Source organism: Hemitrygon akajei, chromosome 22 (assembly GCF_048418815.1).
Source record: "Hemitrygon akajei chromosome 22, sHemAka1.3, whole genome shotgun sequence".
Classification (NCBI taxonomy): Eukaryota; Metazoa; Chordata; class Chondrichthyes; order Myliobatiformes; family Dasyatidae; genus Hemitrygon; species Hemitrygon akajei.
The window spans coordinates 11928458-11950887 of record NC_133145.1 but is presented as its reverse complement, the minus strand read 5'-3'; the positions used below and the strand labels follow the sequence as shown (position 1 = coordinate 11950887).

Sequence of the window (22430 nt, the reverse complement as noted above, 5' to 3'; positions counted from 1 at the left end):
GCAGCAAACACAAATCAGTAGCCCCTCCAAGTAACAGAAACCTGTGGCCCCTCCAAGGAACACTTGCTCTCCTCCACATATGTCTCTTCCTCAACGTTAATAGATAGACAGTACTGAAACTGTTTTGCGCTGAAGAACCCATCCCAAGGAAATAAAAATATTCATGCTACGTCCAAGGAAAAGGTGTCAAACTTTCTCCAAGCTCGTGTAATAGCTAGCTAACTAAACATCATCTGCACGAGGAGTTTCCGACAGTGGTATCTGTCCTTCCAACTGGGTTCTGTCAGCAACTCTCCATGCTATGTTCATTATCTGTTTCCATTATCCTTGCTTCTTCTCCTCTTATCCTGGGCTCCCTCTGGAAAAAACTATGGCTCCCTGTTCTTTTTTTCACACTCTCTCTAGAATGCTCCCAAGACAAATCCTTTTGGCTAGGTCAACAAATCTAACTTTTCAATCAACTGAATTTTTATTTTAAAGAGCATAAATGAAATACACCACTGTAAAATGCAATTAAAGGAATGCTTATTTTATTTTGAGAAAATCTGCAGAAACTAAAATACATGACAGCATAACTGCATTAATAAAATAATGCATGGTCTTAAACCAGGTATTACACAGGAATGTAATACTAAAGCTTTGTACAGCATTCACTGGGCCTCACTTGGAGTATTGTGAGCTGTTTTGGGTACCTCTCCTAAGAAAGGATGTGCTGACATTGGACAGGGTTCAAAGGAGGTTCATGAAAGTGATTCTGGGATTGAAAGGCTTGTCATATGAAGAGTATTTGATGGCTCTGGGCTTCTACTCACTGGAATTCAGAAGAATGAGAGGCAACTTAATTGAAACCTCTTGAATGGTAAAAGGCCTTGATAGAGTGGATGTGGAGAGGATGTTTCCTATAGTGGGGGAGTCTAGGACCAGAGGACACAGATAGAGTGGATGTGGAGAGGATGTTTCCTGTGGTGGGAGAGTCTAAGACCAGTGGACACAGATAGAGTGGATGTGGAGAGGATGTTTCCTATGGTGGGCGTGTCTTAGACCAGAGGACACAGATAGAGTGGATGTGGAGAGGATGTTTCCTATGGTGGGCGTGTCTTAGATCAGAGGACACAGATAGAGTGGATGTGGAGAGGATGTTTCCTGTGGTGGGAGAGTCTAAGACCAGTGGACACAGATAGAGTGGATGTGGAGAGGATGTTTCCTATGGTGGGCGTGTCTTAGACCAGAGGACACAGGTAGAGTGGATGTGGAGAGGATGTTTCCTATGGTGGGCGTGTCTTAGATCAGAGGACACAGATAGAGTGGATGTGGAGAGCATGTTTCCTATGGTGGGCGTGTCTTAGACCAGAGGACACAGATAGAGTGGAGGTGGAGAGGATGTTTCCTATGGTGGGAGAGTCTTAGACCAGAGGAAGATGTAGAAAAATGGAAATGATGATCTATCTGGAAGGTACTGCCCAAGGAATCGCTGGCTGGCTCCATCCTGACTTTGTTCCCTTCAGGTGGCTCTGATAGGAAAACCATCAGAAGTGATAGCGAGTCCTGAACCTGAAATATCAGCTCGAGTTCACTCGTTCTGACTGGTGAGTGCTTTTCATCTTTTTTTGTATTTTTAATTCTGATTTCCAGTATCTGCAGCATTTTTTTGATTTTTCTCATTGTCACACAAATCAGTTTCGGCACACTACAGCCTAGACCCTTTGCCCAGAAATGTCACACAAATCAGTTTCGGCACACTACAGCCTAGGCCCTTTGCCCAGAAATGTCACACACATCGGTTTGGGCACACTACAGCCTAGACCCTTTGCCCAGAAATGTCACACACATCGGTTTGGGCACACTACAGCCTAGACCCTTTGCCCAGAAATGTCACACAAATCAAACGGTATACTTATTGTTGATGTGAACGGCCACCGGAGTGCTCTGCTCTTCCTGTCTACTCCCCTTCCCTCTCCTGACAGTCACCCAGCTACCTGTCTCCTGACTCCTAGGGGTGACTATCTCCCTGAAACTCCTGTCTATTTCTGCCTCTGCCTCCCAAATGATCTGAAGTTCATCCAGTTCCAGCTCCAGTTCCCTAACACGGTTTGTCAGGAGCTGCAGCTGGATGCACCTTTTGCAGGTGTAGTCATCAGGGACAGCTGTGCTCGCCCTGACTTCCCACATACTGCAAACGGAAAACTCAATTGCCCTAACTGCTGCCTCCATTACCTACTCCTAATCTAATTAGATTAATTAAAGGAGCTTACCCGGCCTTACCTCACCTGGAGTGAAGCTCGTACACAGCCTCTGCTCGCTTTTTAAATTCCCCCGCTGATCTCAGAGGCCGACTTTCACGCGTTTGCGCAGTCGTGCCCCATTCAAACCTCGCCTCTGCCTGTTCTCACCGAAGCCTGATTGAGCCAAAGCCAACCCACTCTGCCTCAGTCCACTCCAATGACGGCCGCTACATCACGCGCCTGTGCAGTCTAGCCTCTTTGTCACAATCAGTTTTAAAAAAAAGCTTCTCTCCGAGTTTCTTTTACCTCTTCCCTCTTCGCCTCTTGCTGCAATTTAAATAACCGTTGAAAACTTCCTCTCCTTTTTAAGCCTTCGGCGTGCTACATTTGTTTGTTTATTAAAAAAAACAGTCTCAATTCTATATTCATTGTTTTCATATCATAACACCATAAAGACAACCCAACGACACTGAAATGACACACACAATCCTTTCAAAAACCCAGCAGGCTTTTCCCTTATAAACTTACCTAAAAATCCATTGTTCCTGAGGTTTACCATAGCTTCCAGTCTTTACAAACACTGGCCTACATCCATTCCATCTATATCAGCCCACATCTTCAGCCTATTCGGTCATGCCAGCATCAAGAGCTAGTTCATCTTCAGCATCTCAACCCACTCAAAGCAGCCTCCGAAGCGGATTATCAAACATCTCCTCTCACTCTCCCAGTAGCCTGCCCCACTCACTCTCTCTTTTCTCTGCACAGCTGTTATGTGGGGACGGCAGGACTGTAATCCAGTCCTGGAGAAACAAGCTAAAATGTGTCCTCAACAGCCTGAAGGGAAAACTGGAGCTAATATGGTGTTCCCTGTGCACCTCTCTGTCTTATTTTCAATGGCAGAGATTCTTATTATGAAGTTTCTACAGTTGGTCTGACGGAGGTAATTTGTGCTATTACTCGATTTACAGTGATCTCACCTGTGGTAGTAAGTTTTGCTCTATGACCTTCTCAATGCCTTCATCTAGTACTTCTTTTCCACCATACTGTAAGAGAAAAAGGTCTTAATTATTTTTGAATACATAGGGTGAACAGTAATAAGAGAGTTAAAAGTGATATTGTTGACCTCAGTACCCACTAAATTATGCAGTAGTAGCCTTAATTCAAGTATTTACACAAGTTAACCAGCATTTAAAGTACAACATGTTAAACCCTCAGAGTTTAAAGATTGGCTGTACTGGAGCCATTTAGGCTTAATTTTCTCTGTGTTTCGTTTTAGCAAACTGATTAATGCTAAGTGTTTTAACGGTGTTCTGTGCTGTTATACCACACCCAAGAACCCACTTAAAATAAATACTGACATTATACCATCTCACACTGCCACTGATGACAACGGTGTCCACCCTGCTCTCTCGAATGATATTAACCACATAAGAACTTGATAAGATTATGATACTGTTAACCCATACACTAGGAGTTTAGTATGACAAATGACTTCATTGTTTGCAGTCCAGCTGCATTCTGTGACCTGTCACTAACACTGGCATCTTGCTTACAACCAGGAGCCTGCCCTACCCAGAAACCAGTGCAGTCACTGGCAGAGTCGGGATCATGTTCTGATGGTGAGATAGGTTAAAGACAATGGGCTAGGAATTGTAAAATGCCAGAACAGGTCCATCCCTGTGTTGGGACACTCAGTCAGGTGTTAATAGCAGATGAAGTTCAAAGTACATTTATTATCAAAGTATGTATACATTATACAACCTGGAGATTCGTCTCCTTACAGGCAGCCACAAAACAAAGAAACCCAAAAGAACCCATTAAAGTAAAAGGCACCCAATGCACAGGGAGAGAAAAAAAGTCACAAACCATGCAAACAATAAAATGCAAAAAGCATATGGAATGAAATTGAGTCCACAGGCACGAAGCCCAGAGCAGGCCCACAGCCTCAGCCTCTGTTCATCACACAGCAGAGCGAAGATTCATACAGCTCACAGGCACGAAGCCCAGCACAGGCCCACAGCCTCAGCCTCTGTTCATCACACAGCAGAGCAAAGAGTCATACAGCTCACAGGCACGAAGCCCAGCGCAGGCCCACAGCCTCAGCCTCTGTTCATCACACAGCAGAGCAAAGTGTCATACAGCTCACAGGCACGAAGCCCAGTGCAGGCCCACAGCCTCAGCCTCTGTTCATCACACAGCAGAGCGAAGATTCATACAGCTCACAGGCACGAAGCCCAGCGCAGGCCCACAGCCTCAGCCTCTGTTCATCACACAGCAGAGCAAAGAGTCATACAGCTCACAGGCACGAAGCCCAGCGCAGGCCCACAGCCTCAGCCTCTGTTCATCACACAGCAGAGCAAAGAGTCATACAGCTCACAGGCACGAAGCCCAGCGCAGGCCCACAGCCTCAGCCTCTGTTCATCACACAGCAGAGCGAAGATTCATACAGCTCACAGGCAAGAAGCCCACCAGAGCAAACAGAAGTTGGCCAATCTTTGCCCCCAGTCCCGACACCCTGCCTTTTCAATCCATCCAGACTGGCGGTTAAATCATCCAAACATTGTGTTGTTCCTCACTCTAAAATCCAGGTCCTGTCACATCGAAACACTCTGATCGTGGACCCCGCTGCCACATTTTGGCCCGTGCCTGACCTTTCCAACTTGGCTCAGCACTTAGATCAATCAGACCTTGCTTTCGGTTTCGGTGATCAGGCTCCAAAGCTCCTCCGTTCCAATTTATCTCTGCTTCACACACACTGACTCCGTCTGCAATGTTTTAACTTGTTCTGACCCCACTTCTCCTCAAACATGTCTCGACCTCACTCTGACTTTGCATTGCACTCGTAAACCTCCCCCTTCAAATCAGCCTTGCCTCTTCATTGTTCGCGGTGGTCGTTTACCTTGTTTCCTTACAGAAGAAGTGTTACTGATGGAGTATTTGTTGAATTTCTTGCTTTGGGAATTGCCTGTAAGTTGTCACTTGTCTTCAGTAGCACCATCTTAAACCGGTAGCTGAATTGGCCTTGGCTGACAAAATCCATTTCTCCTGTGATGCCCCACATGTGTGTTTGAAGTTGGTTGGGGAGCAGATTGGGGTAAGAGGAATGAACATAGTATCATCCAAACATAGGAGTAGCAGTGTTCCTCAGGCCTCGTTCCACACAGCCCTCAGTTCTCTCTTCTTTTCAACCATTTCTCAGGTTTCTCTTTCAATACTCCCAAATATCTAGGCCTCCACAACCATCCAGGGAAGATATTCACAACTCTCAGGGTTTTATAGTGCAGAAAAAGGCCCTTCAGTCCTGCTCATTCATGCTGACTATAGTACCTACCTGAGCTAGTCCAAGTTACCTGCATTTGGCCCATTCCTGCCTCAAGAAGACCACAACTGCATACAACACTGATGACCCTCACCATCCACGACAAGCCCTCTTCTCAGTACTACCATAGGGAGGAGGCACAAAAACCCGAAGGCTTACCCTCAACAACTTAAAGACAGCTCCTACCCCTCTCTATCAGATTTCTCAATAGTTCATGTGCCCTTAAACACTAATTCACTTTCTTTTTTTGGCACTATGTATCTTGTAATTTATAATTTTTAATGTCTTTGTATTGTACTGCTGCTGCAAAACAACCAATTTCACGTCACGTGTCAGTGATAATAAACCTGATTCTGAGATCCCTATCCATGAACCTGTCCAAATGTCTTTCAGACACAATAACTGCATCCACCTCAAGCAGTTCTCTCCATATATCCATCCCCTCTGAAAAATGTGCCTTCTCAGCTCCCCTTTAAACCTTCCCTCTCAACGTTAACCTACACTCTCTAGTTTTAGACTCCCCTGCCATAGAAAAAGGCTGTGCCCATCTTCCTTATCCATGCCCCTCATGATCATATAAACCTCTATAAGATCACCCTTCATCCCAGAGAAAACAGCCCCAGCCTAACCAGATTGTCTGCATAACCCAAGTCCCCCATTCCCAGTTCCATCCTTGTGACACAGACAAAATGCTGGAGGAACTCAGCAAGCCAGGTAGCATCTAGGAAAAGAACACAGTCAACTTTTCAGGCCAAAACCCTTTGGCAGCACTCAGTTCATTCACATCCTTGTAAATCTTTTCTGGACTCCCACTAGCTTAATCACCCCATCCTATAGTATGGCACCAAGAAAGGCATACTCCATGTGCAGTCTTTCCAAAGCTGCTCGACTCAATGTCCTGACCAACCACTCTGTCTACCTGTATTGCCACTTTCTGAGAACACTGTCAAATGTGCTGAGGTAGTGAAAGCTTTGTTTTGCACGCCATACAGATAATTTCATTACAATACTGCAATGAGAATACAAGAATACAGAATCATGAGCACAAGAGATTCTGAAGATGTTGGAAAACTTGAACAATATTCGCAAAGTGCTGGAGGAAGTCCATTCTTCAGCTACTTCATAACTCACTAGAGCCATATCTGATCCTTAAATAAGCAACCTTCTTTCTTCTTGACTAGATGTGCCGCACCTCTAGTTCCTTCACCCTACTATCCTCTCCCTGCCTCAATGGGACAAAACCTGTCCAAAACACCATGCAAGTGCTCCCTAAACAACCTCTGTGTTTCTACTGTGCGTTTCCCTGAGTACATCTGTTCTCAATTTATGCTCCCCAGTTTCTGCCTAATATTGTTATAATTCCCCCTCCGGCAATTAAATATTTCCCCATGCTCTCTGTTCTTATCCCTGTCCAAGGCTATAGTAAAGGTCAGGGAGTTGCGGTCACCGTCTCTGAACTGCTCTCCCACTGAGAGATCTGATACCTGGCCTGGTTCATTGCCCCGCACCAGATCTAATATGGCCTCTCCTCTACATATGGAGTCAGGAACCAATCCAGGACATACCTAACAAATTCAACCCGATCCAAACCTTTAACACTAAGGGGATGCTCTTATATTCTACACCTTGCAAAATGAATGCCAACATTGCATTTGCCTTCCTTACCACTGAGTCAACCTGCACGTTAACCTTCAGGGAATCCTGCACAACAACTCAAGTCCATTTGCGTCTCTAATTTTTGAATTTTCTCCCCATTTGGAAAATACTCTATGCCTTTATTCCTTCTACCAAAGTGCATGACTGTGCACTTCCATCTACTAAGAGGGAAATGTTTGGTAGAATAGGAAGAAAAGGAAGTAGAAGGGTCCTAATGGGGGTTGATGGGAGGTGAGAAGAGAAGGGTTTAGAGGGGAACCAGAATGCAGAATAAAGTGCAGTGCAGGTAGACAATATGGTACAAGGCCATAATGTGATAGGTTGTTAGGTCAAGAGTCCACCTTACTGTATTTGGGGCCCATTTAATAGTCTTATGACAGCAGCTTTCTACATTTGCAAGTTTCTAATGAGTGCTCATTTATCAGAAGTTTGTGTGGAAACACTGAGGTGAGGTTCAGCTATAAAAATAATGTGAATGGGGAGGTGGGGGTGTCTCTTAGCCGCGGGGTTGAGTGTGTGGCAGAAGGGGAGCGACCCAGCTGGGTGAGGAGGTAGGGGTTTGATGTTGAGTGTGGGAAGGGGATTGATCCTTTGCTGTATCAGGTTGAGCGGAGGATGGGGGCGTGACCCCTTGTCAGTGTGAAGGGATTGGAGTGAGGATAATGGTGAAGGCAGTGGCTCATCTGGGTTCGACTGGGCTGTCTGCAGACAATCTGACTGAAGCTGGTGCGATGCAGCAGAGGGGAGGGAGAAATCTGAATCAGAAATCGGTTCAAAATCACCGGCACACATGAAATTTGTTAACTTTGCAGCAGCAGTACAACGCAATACAGATAATATAGGAAAAAAGCTGAATGACAGAAGTGTCTTTTATATATAAGTAAGTTAAGATAAGCAATGCAAAAACAGAAATTTTTAATGAAGTATTGAGGTAGTGTTCACGGGTTCAATGAGCATTCAGAAATCAGATGGCAGAGGGGAAGAAGCTGTTCCTGAATCGCTGAGTGTGTGCCTTCAGGCTCCTGTACCTCCTACCTGACGGTAACAGTGAGAAAAGGGCTTGTCCTAGGTAGTGGGGGTCCTTAATGATAGACACCGCCTTTCTGAGGCACCAACCCTTGAGATGTCTTGGATACTGCAGAGGACAGTGCCCATGATGGCGCTGACTAATTTTATAACTCTCTGCAGTTGACTTAAATTCTGTGCAGTAGCCCCCCACCACCACCCCAATACCAGGTGATGCAGCCAGTCCGAGCACTCTTCATAGTACATCTGTAGGAGTTTGAGTGTTTTAGGTGACAAACCAAATCTCCACAACCTCCTGATGAAATATAGCCGCTGTCTTGCCTTCTTTACAGCTACATCGGTATGTGGGACAAGGTTAGATCTTCAGAGATATGGAACTTGAAACTGCTCACTCTCTCCTCTTCTGATCTCTCTATGAAGATTGTGTTCCCTCGTCTTACTGACATTGTGTGCAAGATCGTTGCTGTGACTCCTCCACTAGCTGGAATACTGTATCTCACTCTTGTACGCCCTCTCATCACCATTTGAGATTCTACCAACAATGGCTGTATCATCAGCAAATTTATAGATGGCATTTGAGCTATACCTAGCCACACAGTCATGGGCATAGAGAGAGTTGAGCAGTGAGCCTACCACACAGTCCTGAGGTAATCAATGTTGATTGTCAGCGAGGAGGAGATGTTATTACCAATCTGGATAGATTAAGGTCTTCCGGTTAGGATGTCATGGATCCAGTTGCAGAGGAGGTAAAGAAGCCCAAGTTCTGCAACTTTTCTATCAGGACTATAGAAATGATGGTGCTAAATGTCAAGCTACAGTCAAGGAACAGCATCCTGATGTAGGTATTTGTATTGTCCAGGTGACCCACGGCTGTGTGAAGAGCCACTGAGATTGCGTCTGGCATGGACCTATTTTGGTGACAGTGGGACAGCTCCTTGTTGAGGCAGGAGTTGATTCTAGCCATGACCACCCTCTCAAAGCACGTAATCACCGTAGATAGGAGTGCTACTGGCCGATAGCAATTAAGGCAGCTCACACTGCTCTTCCTGGACACTGGTATAATTGTTGCCCTTTTGACTTCCGATTGTAGTAGTGAGAAATTGAAAATGTCTTTAAATACCTCCGCCAGTTGGTTGGCACAAGTTTTCAGAGCCTTACCAAGTATTCCATCAGGGCCTGCCACCTTGCAAGGGTTCACCATCCTGAAAGTCTGGGATCACAGAGTCGCTGGGTGCAGCAGGGACCCTCACAGCTGTAGTTCTATTCTCCCTCTCAAAATGAGCACAAAATGGCTTGAGCTCGTTTGGTACTGAGGCATCACTGCCCATCATGTTGTTGGGTTTCGTTTTATAGGAAGTAATGGCCCGCAAACCCCGCCAGAGTTGACTTACAGCCAGAGATGATCGGTGATGTACTGGCAGTGATTGTTGGGTGTGCTGGAGAGCTCCATTTGAAAAGTCAGTGGACCCAATGTCAACACTGACTGCCAATCTAACCATGACCCACATATCTTGATCAATTGGTCAACTCTTGATCAAATGAATACATTGTCATCACCATTTAACCTAACCTTGTTAGTAATCTTTTATCTGGTATCTAACCAAATGCCTTCTACAACCTAAATACAGGTTCACATTCCTTTATCTGAAATGCAAAAAGCTCCAAAAACCAAAGTTTTTTTCGTCAACAGTTGACGTCACTCAGGTGTGACGTGGCAGCACTAGCAGACATCAGTTGTGGCTCAGCGCTCGTACTGGTTACACGTGCATTTGCTGTTCGCTGATATTTTGTGTTCACTGTTGACTTTGTGTTTAATTTCACTGTGAAAATGTCAAAAAGAGCTGCAGATACCCCTATGGGTAACAATGAGAAAAATAGAAGGAAGCATCTATCATTATCAGTAATGCAGAAAGTGGAGTTATTGCAGAAGCTTGATCGCGATGTGTCTGTGCTGTGTCTTACTGAAGAATATGGTGTCGGAACTACCACTGTATATGATTTAAAGAAACAGGAAGACAAGTTACTGAAGTTTTACAGTGACAGTGACGTTTTACATTTATTCCATTAAGTCATTTACCATGTGTTTGATTCGGTTCGTTTGAAGCTGTATATTTTTATGTCTATTGAAAGTTTTTGTTGGAAATAAATTTTTTTCTTGTCATTATTCCCTAAACAATACAATATAACAACTATTTACATTATATTAGGTATTATAAGTAATGTAGAGATGATTTAAAGTATACGGGAGGATGTGTGTAGGTTTGGAGCTCCGCCAGGTCCTAAAGTCCACCCGCACTGAGACTGGTTAAATAAGGGATTTGAGCAGGCGTGTTTTTTGGTATCGGGGTGGTGGGGGGGGGGGGGGGGCGCTGCAATCCAAAAAAATTCTGAATTCCGAAATGCAACTGGCCCCAAGGATTTCAGATAAGGAATTGTGGACCTGTACACTGTCCCTTTACCCACCCTGTTGTAACTTCCACAGTCCTTTCTTATTGTTTTCAATTCTCTGGTTAAGCCCAAACTTCACCTGTTCGTTGATCTGGTCACATTCCCAAGCCCCACTGTATTAATTCAAGGTCACTGTGGAAGCCCAGTGATCGGCCAGCTGCATACAATTTACACGTCGTGCATCGACATTCTAAGCTGAGAGACGTACTGACAACACAAAGTCACTGATTACATTTAGTGGTGCTGACTTCTTTCTGCAGTAGTGTGGTGCACAGAATGGTTGAGAACTTGTTGGCTCATAAATGTAGTTCATTAAAATGTTAATTTTAAGCCTTTAACATTTGTACAGCTCCAGGTGCAGACTTAAGGCTGATTTATACTTGTGCGTACGGGCTATACTGCAGACTACGCCATAGGCCTGATTTTCACTTCTGCATCGCTCTACGCCATAGCGAGCATGCGTTGGTGTGCGCCAAAACACTAGTTGGCGGTGGGGTTTCTATGCCACTGTGTTGAGTTTCTTCATGAGAGACATGGACGAGGAAATGCATTTCAAACATTTTCGCATGTCGGCAGGTAGATTTGACGATTTGGTTCATCTATTTTGCATCGGTGTACAGACATGACGGAGGAGAAGCAACTGGAAATGCGATGCTACCAAGTGGACCGATCATAGTTGTTGCGGTCTGCGTCGCCGTGACGCATGAGTTAATTATCGGGGGAGGTGCACGGCGTAGGTACGGTGTCAATGCGACGCACAAGTGTAAATCAGCCTTTACAGCCACTCATTTCCCACTGTGATTAGAAGCACATCAGCGTAGAGCACAGACAACTCACTGCTAACTGATTTTACCATTCCAATGTTCACCTGACCCAAGAATCGCAGCGAATACAGCAACCTGCAGCAGAGAAAAGATCCTCAGTCCACGCAATCCCAAAATTAAGCCACACAAAGTACAGGTCTGCTTAAATCACCCCCCTCCCTCGAGGCCCATCATTCCATGACAGAGTAAATTTACATTGGCAACACAGGATGGAGCCTCGTGCTAATTACAAGTGCTTCCCAGCTGACAAAGACCCAGTTTACAAATGAATGAGTGTTTGGGAGACCAGCAATTATGAATTTTCTAGCTGCTGTGGGGTTGTAGGCATCTTCTGCCATGTGGGAACTCAGTTTGCAGCCTCATTTCTGACTGGTGGTAACACCAGTGATAAAGTATCCCCAGGAATGGAACAATGTCATAAGCTATGGAGGACCTGCAATGTTGACCTAATGGCTGGAGGAGTGTTCATTTACATCACCTCATACCTCCCGTCCAAGCTCGATCCTTGGTTCCCCAAGCTTGCCCATGCTGTACGTGGACAGTATAGTTAGTAAGGAAGCAGCTGAGCTGGTGAGATGCCCACCTTTTGGGTGGAGACACAGGCTCCTCATATCTAACAGGTTGAATATGAAGAAAGGCTGGATAGTTTAAGAAGTTTGGAGCTGGCAGTTACCTGCTATGTTTGGCTTTCTCTGTAACCTCTAGAGAAGTGAGAGAATTGGGTGAACAAAGAAGGGAAAGAAGACAAGAGACTGCAGAATCAGGAATCTGGATCAACAATCTGCTGGAAGAACCCAGTGGCTCGAGCAACATATGTAAAAGGAAAGACATCAGGCAGCATGGTGGCATAACGTGCCGTAGGAAGTATGTGTGTGAGGACAGCTTTCTGTTCTCAGTGTTGGACGTGGGAGGTCCTGGAATCTCCCAATCTCCCGGACGGCCATATCTGCACGCGGTGTGTCGAGCTGCAGCTCCTGAGGGACCGAGTTAGGGAACTGGAGATGTAGCTCGATGACCTTCGCCTGGTCAGGGAGAGTGAGGTGGTGATAGGGAGGAGTTACAGACAGGTGGTCACACCGGGGCCATGGGAGACAGACAAGTGGGTCACAGTCAGGAGGGGGATGGGGAAGAGTCAGGTACTAGAGAAAGCCCTGTAGCTGTACCCCTTGACAATAAGTACTCCTGTTTGAGTACTGTTGGGGGGTGGTGGGGACAGCCTACCTGGGGGAAGTGGCAGTGGCCGTGCCTCCGGCACAGAGTCTGGCCCTGTGGCTCAGAAGGGTAGGGAAAGGAAGAGGAAGGCAGTAGTGATAGGGGACTTGATAGTTAGGGGGTCAGACAGGCGATTCTGTGGACGCAGGAAAGAAATTTGGATGGTAGTTTGCCAGGGTCCAAGATGTTTCAGATCACGTCCAAGATATCCTGCGGTGGGAGGGAGAACAGCCAGAGGTCGTGGTACATATTGGTACCAATGACATAGGTAGGAAAAGGGAAGAGGTTCTGAAAAAAGACTACAGGAAGGAAGTTGAGAAGCAGGACAACAAAGGTAGTAATCTTGGGATTACTGCCTGTGCCACGTGACAGTGAGAGTAGGAATGGAATGAGGTGGAGGATAAATGTATGGCTGAGAGATTGAAGTGGAAGCAAGGATTCAGATTTCTGGATCATTGGGACCTCTTTTGGGGGGGGGGGTGTTATCTGTACAAAAAGGATGGGTTCCACATGAATCCCAGGGGGACCAATATCCTGACAAGGAGGTTTGCTTAGGTTATTGGGGAGAGTTTGAACTAGAATTGTTGGAGGGTGGGAACCAAACTGAAGAGAAGGTTAGCTCACAAACAGAGAAAGCTTGTAGATCGTGCGAGAGGGAGGATAGGCAGGGTATAGAGAAGAGACGCGCTCAGACCGAAGGCTTGAGATGTGTCAATCCTAATGCAAGGAGTGTTGTGAACAAAGCGGATTAGCTTAGAGCGTGGATCAGTACTTGGAGATATGATGTGGTGGCCATTACAGAGACTTGGATGGCTCAGGTTAGAGACTTGGTTACCTCAAGTGCTGGGTTTTAGATGTTTCAGAAAGGACAGGGAGGGAGGCAAAAGAGGTGGGGGTGTGGTATTGTTGATCAGAGATAGTCTCACGGCTGCAGAAAAGGTGGACGCCATGGAGGGATTGTCTATGGAGTCTCTGGGTAGAGGTTAGGAACAGGAAGGGGTCAATAACTTTACTGGGTGTTTTTTATAGGCCGCCTAATAGTAACAGGGACATCGAGGAGCAAATAGGGAAACAGATCCTAGAAAGGTGTAATAATAACAGAGTTGTCGTGATGGGAGATTTTAATTTCCCAAATATCGATTGGCATCTCCCTAGAGCAAGGGGTTTCAATGGGGTGGAGTTTGTTAGGTGTGTTCAGGAAGGTTTCCTGACACAGTGTGTAGATAAGCCTACAAGAGGAGAGGCTGTACTTGATCTGGTATTGGGAAATGAACTTGGTCAGGTGTCAGATCTCTCAGTGGGAGAACATTTTGGAGATAGTGATCATAATTCTATCTCTTTTACAACAGCATTGGAGAGAGATAGGAACAGACAAGTTTGAAAAGCATTTAACTGGAGTATGGGGAACTATGAGGCTATCAGGCAGGAATTTGGAGGCTTAAGTTGGAAACAGATGTTCTCAGGGAAATGTATGGAAGAAATGTGACAAATATTCAGGGGATATTTGTGTCGAGTTCTGTATAGGTACGTTCCAATGAGACAGGGAAGTTATAGTAGGGTACAGGAACTGTGGTGTACAAGGTTGTAATAAATCTGGTCAAGAAGAAAAGAAAAGCTTACAAAAGGTTCAGAGAGCTAGGTAATGTTGGAGATCTAGAAGATTATAAGGCTACTAGGAAGGAGCTTAAGAAGGAAATTAGGAGAGCCAGAAGGGGCTGTGAGAAGGCTTTGGCGAGCAAGATTAAGGAAAACCCCAAGGCATTTTACAACTGCTATCATGTTTGCTGTTGTGTGCTGGGGCAGCAGGCTGAGAGTAGCAGACACCAACAGAATCAACAAACTCATTTGTAAGGCCAATGATGTTGTGGGGGTAGAACTGGACTCTCTGACGGTGGTGTCTGAAAAGAGGATGCTGTCCAAGTTGCATGCCATCTTGGACAATGACTCCCATCCACTCCATAATGTACTGGTTAGGCACAGGAGTACATTCAACCAGAGACTCATTCCACTGAGATGTAACACTGAGCGGCATAGGAAGTCATTCCTACCTGTGGCCATCAAACTTTACAACTCCTCCCTTGGGAGAGAGGGGATCTGATTGAAACATATAAGATTATTAAGGGATTGGACACACTGGAGGCAGGAAGCATGTTCCCACTGACGGGTGAGTCCAGAACTAGAGGCCACAGTTTAAGAATAAGGGGTAGGCCATTTAGAACAGAGATGCGGAAAAACTTTTTCACCCAGAGAGTGGTGGATATGTGGAATGCTCTGCCCTTGAAGGCAGTGGAGGCCAAGTCTCTGGATGCATTCAAGAGAGAGTTAGATAGAGCTCTTATAGATAGCGGGGTCAAGGGATATGGGGAGAGGGCAGGAACAGGGTACTGATTGTGTATGATCAGCCATGATCACAGTGAATGGCGGTGCTGGCTAGAAGGGACGAATGGCCTACTCCTGCACCTACTGTCTATTGTCTATTGAGTGTCAGACACCCTAAGCCAATAGGCTGGTCCTGGACTTATTTCCATTTGGGATGATTAACTAATTATTATTATTTTATTTACGGTTTTATATTGCTATATTTCTTCACTATTCTTGGTGCAGCTGTAATGAAACCCAATTTCCCTCAGGATCAATACAGTATGTCTGTCTGTCTATCTAAGTATGTGAAGAGCAAGAGGATAAGGCATGAAAGAATAAGACCTATCAAATGCGACAGTGGGAAAGTGTGTATGGAACCTGAGGAAATAGCAGAGGTACTTAATGAATACTTTACTTCAGTATTCACTATGGAAAAGGATCTTGGTGATTGTCGTGATGACTTGCAGCAGACTGAAAAGCTTGAGCACGTAGACATTAAGAAAGAGGATGTGCTGGAGCTTTTGGAAAGCATCAAGTTGGATAAGTCACCGGAACCAGACAAAATGTACCCCAGGCTACTGTGGAAGGCGAGGGAGAAGATTGCTGAGCATCTGGCGATGATCTTTGCATCATCAATGGGGACGGGAGAGGTTCCGGAGGATTGGAGAGTTGCAGATGTTGTTCCTTTATTCAAGAAAGGGAGTAGAGATAGACCAGGAAATTATAGACCAGTGAGTCTTACCTTAGTGGTTGGTAAGTTGATGGAGAAGATCCTGAGAGTCAGGAATTATGTACATTTGGTGAGGTATAATATGATTATGAGTCATCAGCATGGCTTTGTCAAGGGCAGGTTGTGCCTTATGAGCCTGATTGAATTTTTTGAGGATGTGACTAAACACATTGATGAAGGAAGAGCTGGAGGTGTAATGTATATGGATTTCAGCAAGGCATTTGATAAGGTACCCCATGCAAGGCTTATTGAGAAAGTAAGGAGGTATGGGATCCAAGGAAACATTGCTTTGTGGATCCAGAACTGGCTTGCCCACAGAAGGTAAAGAGTGGTTGTAGACGGGTCATATTCTGCATGGAAGTTGGTGACCAGTGGTGTGCCTCAGGGATCTGTTCTGCGACCCTTACTCTTCGTGATTTTTATAAATGACCTGGATGAGGAAGTGGAGGGATGGGTTAGTAAGTTTGCTGATGACACAAAGGTTGGAGGTATTGTGGATAGTGTGGAGGGCTATCAGAGGTTATAGCGGGACATTGATAGGATGCAAAACTGGGCTGAGAAGTGGAACATGGAGTTCAACGCAGATAAGTGTGAGGTGGTTCACCTTGGTAGGTCAAATATGATGGCAGAATATAGTATTAATGGTAAGACTCTTGGCAGTGTGGAGGATCAGAGGGATCTTGGGGTCCAAGTCCATAGGACGCTCAAAGTAGCTGCGCAGGTTGACTCTGGTTAAGAAGGCATATGGTGTATTGGCCTTCATCAATTTTGGAATTGAATTTAGGAGCCAAAAGGTAATGTTGCAGCTATATAGGACCCTGATTAGACCCCACTTGGAGTACTGCGCTCAGTTTTGGTCGCCTCACTACAGGAAGGATATGAAAACCATAGAAAGGGTGCAGAGGAGATCTACAAGGATGATGTCTGGATTGGGGGAGCATGCCTTATGAGGATAGGTTGAGTGAACTCGGCCTTTTCTCCTTGAAGGAAGATGAGAGGTGACCTGATAGAGGTGTATAAGATAATGAGAGGTATTGATCCTGTGGATAGTCAGAGGCTTTTTCCCAGGGCTGAAATGGTTGCCACAAGAGGATACAGGTTTAAGGTGCTGGGGAGTAGGTACAGAGGAGATGTCAGAGGTAAGCTTTTTTACTCAGAGAGTGGTGAGTGTGTGGAATGGGCTGCCAGCAACGGTGGTGGAGCTGGATACAATAGAGTCATTTAAGAGGCTTTTAGATAGGTACATGGAGCTTAGTAAAATAGAGGGCTATAGGTAAGCCTAGTAATTTCTAAGGTAGGGACACGTTCAGCACAACTTTGTGGGCGAAGGGCCTGTATTGTGCTGTAGGTTTTCTATGTTTCTATTTCTAATGCTACTACAGTGCCAGTGACCCGGGTTCAATTCTGCCACACTCTCCAAGGAGTTTGTACATTTGCTCCATCACCACATGGGTTTCCTCCCATCTTCCAAAGACATACCGATTTGTAGGTCATTTACATGGGTGTAAATGTGTGGTGCAAGCTCACCGGGCTGGAAGGACACATTTCATGTCGAAAACCTGTGTTAGGGAAGGGAATCTGTTTTCTTTCCGTGATTACGCCAGATCGGTGATGGGGAAACTGACCAATTGCACTGTTATCTTTAACCTCAGAGGTTTAAAACATGGCAGCAGGCAAGATAATCTATGAGAGTGATTTCTCACCTGTCATCTTGCAGACTGTCTTCTGACATCTCCTTCTCTGGCTTGTTATCATACTGAAGCTGAAAATTGGGGATCTCTTTGTGCATCAGTTGGAGATGAGGCAGCAAGGGTCTGTATACTGACCCATCGTGCCATTTCCAGTGAATTATGTGGAAACTTAATGGCTGCCCTCGAAGTCTCTGTAAAACCGTTTGAGCCTGAGGTAACAACAAATGGTCAGAAACATCACGGTCAGAAACAACAGGGCTTTGAAAAAGAATCTATTTGCTCACAAGGTGCAGATATCACAGTAGTCTGACTCATCTCCAAGGAGGAGAGAGCTGACAATCAGTCAGATCGGTCACATATAGGCCTGACTGGTTCCCTCCCTCATGGGCACTAGTGAATAAGATGGTCATGTTAATATCTATCTGGACATTTTGATTATACTTGTTTACTGAGACTAGCTTTGCTTTCTAACTCCTGATTTAGTTGATTAGTTTAAATTGAATACCATCTACTAGAGTGGATGTTTCTTTTATCAATGGTTTGTACTCCTCGTTGCAAGTTACTGCATCCCTTTATATTTGCACTCCCTTCCAAGTTTCTCTTGGATTCCTCCCCTCATCCTTCTTGGAGACCATAAGACACAGGAGCAGGATTAGGCCAACTGGCCCATCGAGTCTGCTCCGCCATTCAATCATGGCTGATTCTCTTCTTTCCCCTGCTCAGCCCCACTTCCCAGCTCTCTTCCCGCAGCCTTTGATGTCGTGGCCAATCAAGAACCTATCAATCTCCACCTTAAATACACACAATGACCAGCTTCCACAGCTGCCTGTGGTAAAATTCTACAAATTCAATACACTCTGGCTAAATAAATTCCTCTGTATCTCTGTTTTAAATGGATGCTCCCCTACTCTGAGGCTGTGTCCTCTTCTCCTGGACTCCCCCATCCTTTCCATATCTATTCTGTCTAAGCTTTCAACAATTGAAAGGTTTCAATGAGATCAACCCTCATCCTTCTAAATTCCAGTGAGTGAAGGCCTAGACCCAGCAAACATTCTTCATATGATAACCCTTTCATTCCCAGAATTATCCTTCTGAACTTCCTCTAAACCATCTGCAATGCCAGCACAGCTGTTATTAGATGAGGAGCCCAAAACTGTTCCCAATACTCAAGGTGAGACTGCACCAGTGCGTTATAAAGCTTCAGCATCACATCCCTGTTCTCGCATTCTGGACCTCTTGAAATTAATGTTAACATTGCATTTGCCTTCCTCACCACGGGCTCTACCTGCAAGTTAACCATTAGGGTGTTCTGCACAAGGACTCCTAAGTCCCTTTGCATCTCAGATTTTTCTATTTTCTCCCCATTTAGAAAATAGTCTGCACATTTATTTCTTCTACCAAAGTGCATGACCGTGCTTTTTCCAACATTGTATTTCATTTGTCACTTTCTTGACTGTTATCCTAATCTTTCTAAGTCCTGTTTCCTCAACACTACTTATTCTTCCACCAATCTTTGTATCATCTGCTAACTTGTCAACAAAGCAATCTATTAAATCATCTAAATTATTGATACACAGCATAAAAAGAAGTTATCCCAACCTGGCCCCTGCAGAACACCACTAGTCACTGGTAACCAACAAAAGGATCCTTTTATTCTCACTCGCTCCCTCCTACCAATCAGTCAATGCTCTAACCATGTTAGTAACTTTCTCGTAATACCATGGGCTCTTAACTTGGTAAGCCGCTTCATGTGTGGCACCCTGTCAAAGGCCTCCTGAAAGTCCAAATATACAACATCCACTGCATCCCCTTTATCAATTCTACTTGCGACCTCCTCGAAGAATTCCAATAGGTTCGTCAGGCAATATTGTCCCATAAGAAACACGTGCTGAATTTTTCCTATCTTGTCCTTTGTCACCAAGTACTCCATAACCTCATCCTTAACAACTGATTCCAACATCTTCCCAGCCACTGAGATCAGTTTAACTGGTCTATAATTTCTTTTCTGCTGCCTCCCTTCTTACTTAAAGAGTGGAATGACATTTGCAATTTTCCAGTCATCCGGAACCATGTCAGAGTCCAATAACTGTTGAAAGATCATTTCTAATACCCTACAATCCCTACCGCTAACTCTTTCAGAAGCCTGGGTCCAGGTGACTTATGTACCTTTGGGTCTTTCAGCTTTTTGAGCACCTTCTCCCTTGTAATAGTAACTGCACCCACTTCTCTTCCCTCACACTCTTCAACATCTGGCACACTGCTAGTGTCTTCCAAGTGAAGACAGACGCAAAATACAGTCGGCCCTCCTTATCCGCGGGGGATTGGTTCTGGGAGCCCCCGCGGGTACAAAAATTCACGGATGCTCAAGTCCCTTATTTAACATGTATCAGTGCGGTGGTCTTTAGGACCCACGGAACCCCAGACTTTATTTAACGCCTCCATGCGGTGGACATTAGGACCTGGCGGCGGGCTCTGAATCTGCAGAGTTTCTGTTCAAGAAAATAATCACGATCGCGATTGAAAATAAGGTGGAAGTAATACAGCGATCGGAAAGAGGTGAAACGCCATTGGTCGTTGGAAAAGCGTTAGGCTACAGTCGGTCAACAATCGGAAAAATTTTAATGGAGAAAGGCCCTGCCCCGATGAAAGCTACAATTATTACTAAGCAACGCAGTGGTTAAATTATTGAAATATGTATGTTTCTTAGTGTTTTATATGCATAGAAAGGTAAAATATGTACTATATACTAAGAAAAACGTTTGACTAACTGACACTAAATAATACCGGATGTACCCGTTCCAACTCCAAATCCGACTTAAAGACGGACTCAGGAATGGAACTCATTCATAACCCGGGGACTGCCTGTACTTTTAAGTCATTTCTAGATTACTTATACTGTAATACCTAATACAATGTAAAAGCTATGTAAATAGTTGTTATACTGTATTGTTTAGGGAATAATGACAAGAAAAAAATAGTCTGTACATGCTCAAGCAACGAGTGCTGGAGAGAGAACTTCCGAGTTTTCCCGATCCGCGGTTGGTTGAATCCGCGCATAAGGAGGGCCAACTGTACTCATTTAGTTCATCTGCCATCCTCATTTCCTAGTGGTCCTATATCCACACTCGCTTCTCTTTTATTTTTTATATACTTGAAAAAGCTTTTTCGTGCCTCCTTGATATTGTTTGCTAGCTTGCTTTAATATTTAATCTTTTCCCTTCTAATGATTCTTTTACTTGCTTTCTGTAGGTTTTTAAAAGCTTCCCAATCCTCTATCTTCCCACTAATTTTTGCTTGGTTAGCGTTAACTTCCCTTGTCAGCCACAGTTGTACTATTTTGCCATTTGAGTATTTCTTCATTTTTGGAATACATTTACCCTACACCATTGCTGCTCTACTCTCACCCCTGCCAGCATCTCTTAAGATCCATTACCAACCTGATTTTCCCAATCCACCTGCATGTTAAAATCACCCATGACTATCATAACATTGCCCTTTTGAAATGTCTTCACTCAAACCACAAGGATTCAACATCTTCTGATCCTATGTCAGATCTTTCTAGTAATTTGATGCCATTCTTTACCAGCAGAGCCACACCACTCCCACTGTCTACCTTCCCATCCCTCCGATACAGTGTGTAACCTTGGACATTCAGCTCCCAACCACAACCATCCTTCAGCCACGATTCATTGATGGCCACATCATCATACCTGACAACCTGTAATACTGCAACAAGATCTTCCACCTTATTTCTTATACTGTGAGCATTGAGATATAACACTGAGTACTGTATTTGCTACCTTTCTTGATTCTGCTTACCTAATGCACTGATTCTCACCCTGCTGGCTGCAATTTTGTCCTTTCATCTGCTTCCCCTTCCCGACCGTCTGTAAACTATCTTTGCTTTTTTACCATCCATCATATCTTGAGGCCTTTCACTTCAGTTGCCATCCCCCTGCCAAATTAGTTTAAACCCTCCCCAACAGCTTTAACAAACCTGACCGCAAAAATATTCGTCTGGGGCCTCCTTTGCTGCCTAGATTACTGTTCACCAAACTCTTCAAGTAAACCTAGACTTAGCATGATGATGCTAAGCAACTTAAATAAAAAGCAACTTAATAAAATGGATAATAAATTGCAAAATACTAGACGGAGGAGAAAGATGATTTGCAACAGTGAAATCTAAGTCCTCACGGCCATATGGGCTTGTGGATTAGTTCCCATTAAGATGGTCACACAATATTGCGCATTAGTAAAATGACTCTCGGTAAGCAATGTGCTCTAAATGAGTGAGAACTCCACAACAAATATTTCACATCAGACACTGAGCAAAATGATAAGGGTATCCTAGCAGTAGAAAGCGACAGACCGATGTACTATATATAGCCTAATGAGTGAAAATGAAAGTAGAACAGCTCCTGGGAAGACTTGATGGGAATACCCCAAAGTAATTCTCCAACCTACAGCTAATTTAGCGTGACCTACCGTCATCATAAATTAGGAAATGACAAGTTCGCTGATGATGGTAACATTGCTCAATTCTATTGGGAATTTCTCAGATAACAAAACATTCTGTGCTCACGTGCAGCGAAGCCCGGTTGATAGTTGTTGTACCAATGTTATTGGGAGCAGACAAACATTGTTAGGATTACAGCCCAATCAGCTGTGATCTTAGTAAATAGCATAACTGGCTCAAAAGGGCCAAGTGATCCATCTACTCCTCTCCCTAACTTGTCTGGTCATTGGTGCCAGGCAAGACCACCTCTAAAAGAAGAATCTAGCCAACTCCTCCCTTCAAAAGTATTACATCCAACACCCCAGAGTATCACTGACCAGAACCTTAGTTGGACAAATTACATAAGGACTGTTTCTTTACCAATACCTCCTACATTTGTGACCTCTACCACTTGGCCCAGTACTGATCACTACACCACACCACTG

General features: G+C 44.6%; 1 protein-coding gene across 5 annotated transcripts in view; it reads right to left on the bottom strand.

The window, feature by feature from the left end:
• Positions 1-22430, bottom strand: part of LOC140714985 (uncharacterized) — a 129498-nt gene that overhangs the window by 23394 nt on the left and 83674 nt on the right. For all 5 annotated transcript variants that reach the window (XM_073026719.1, XM_073026722.1, XM_073026720.1 and 2 more), the window contains exons 10-12: positions 17502-17698; positions 11525-11570; positions 3200-3265 (exon numbers count right to left, since the gene is read on the bottom strand). In XM_073026719.1, the coding sequence (XP_072882820.1) occupies positions 3200-3265; positions 11525-11570; positions 17502-17698 (309 nt within the window). The remainder of the gene's footprint in view (positions 1-3199; positions 3266-11524; positions 11571-17501; positions 17699-22430) is intronic.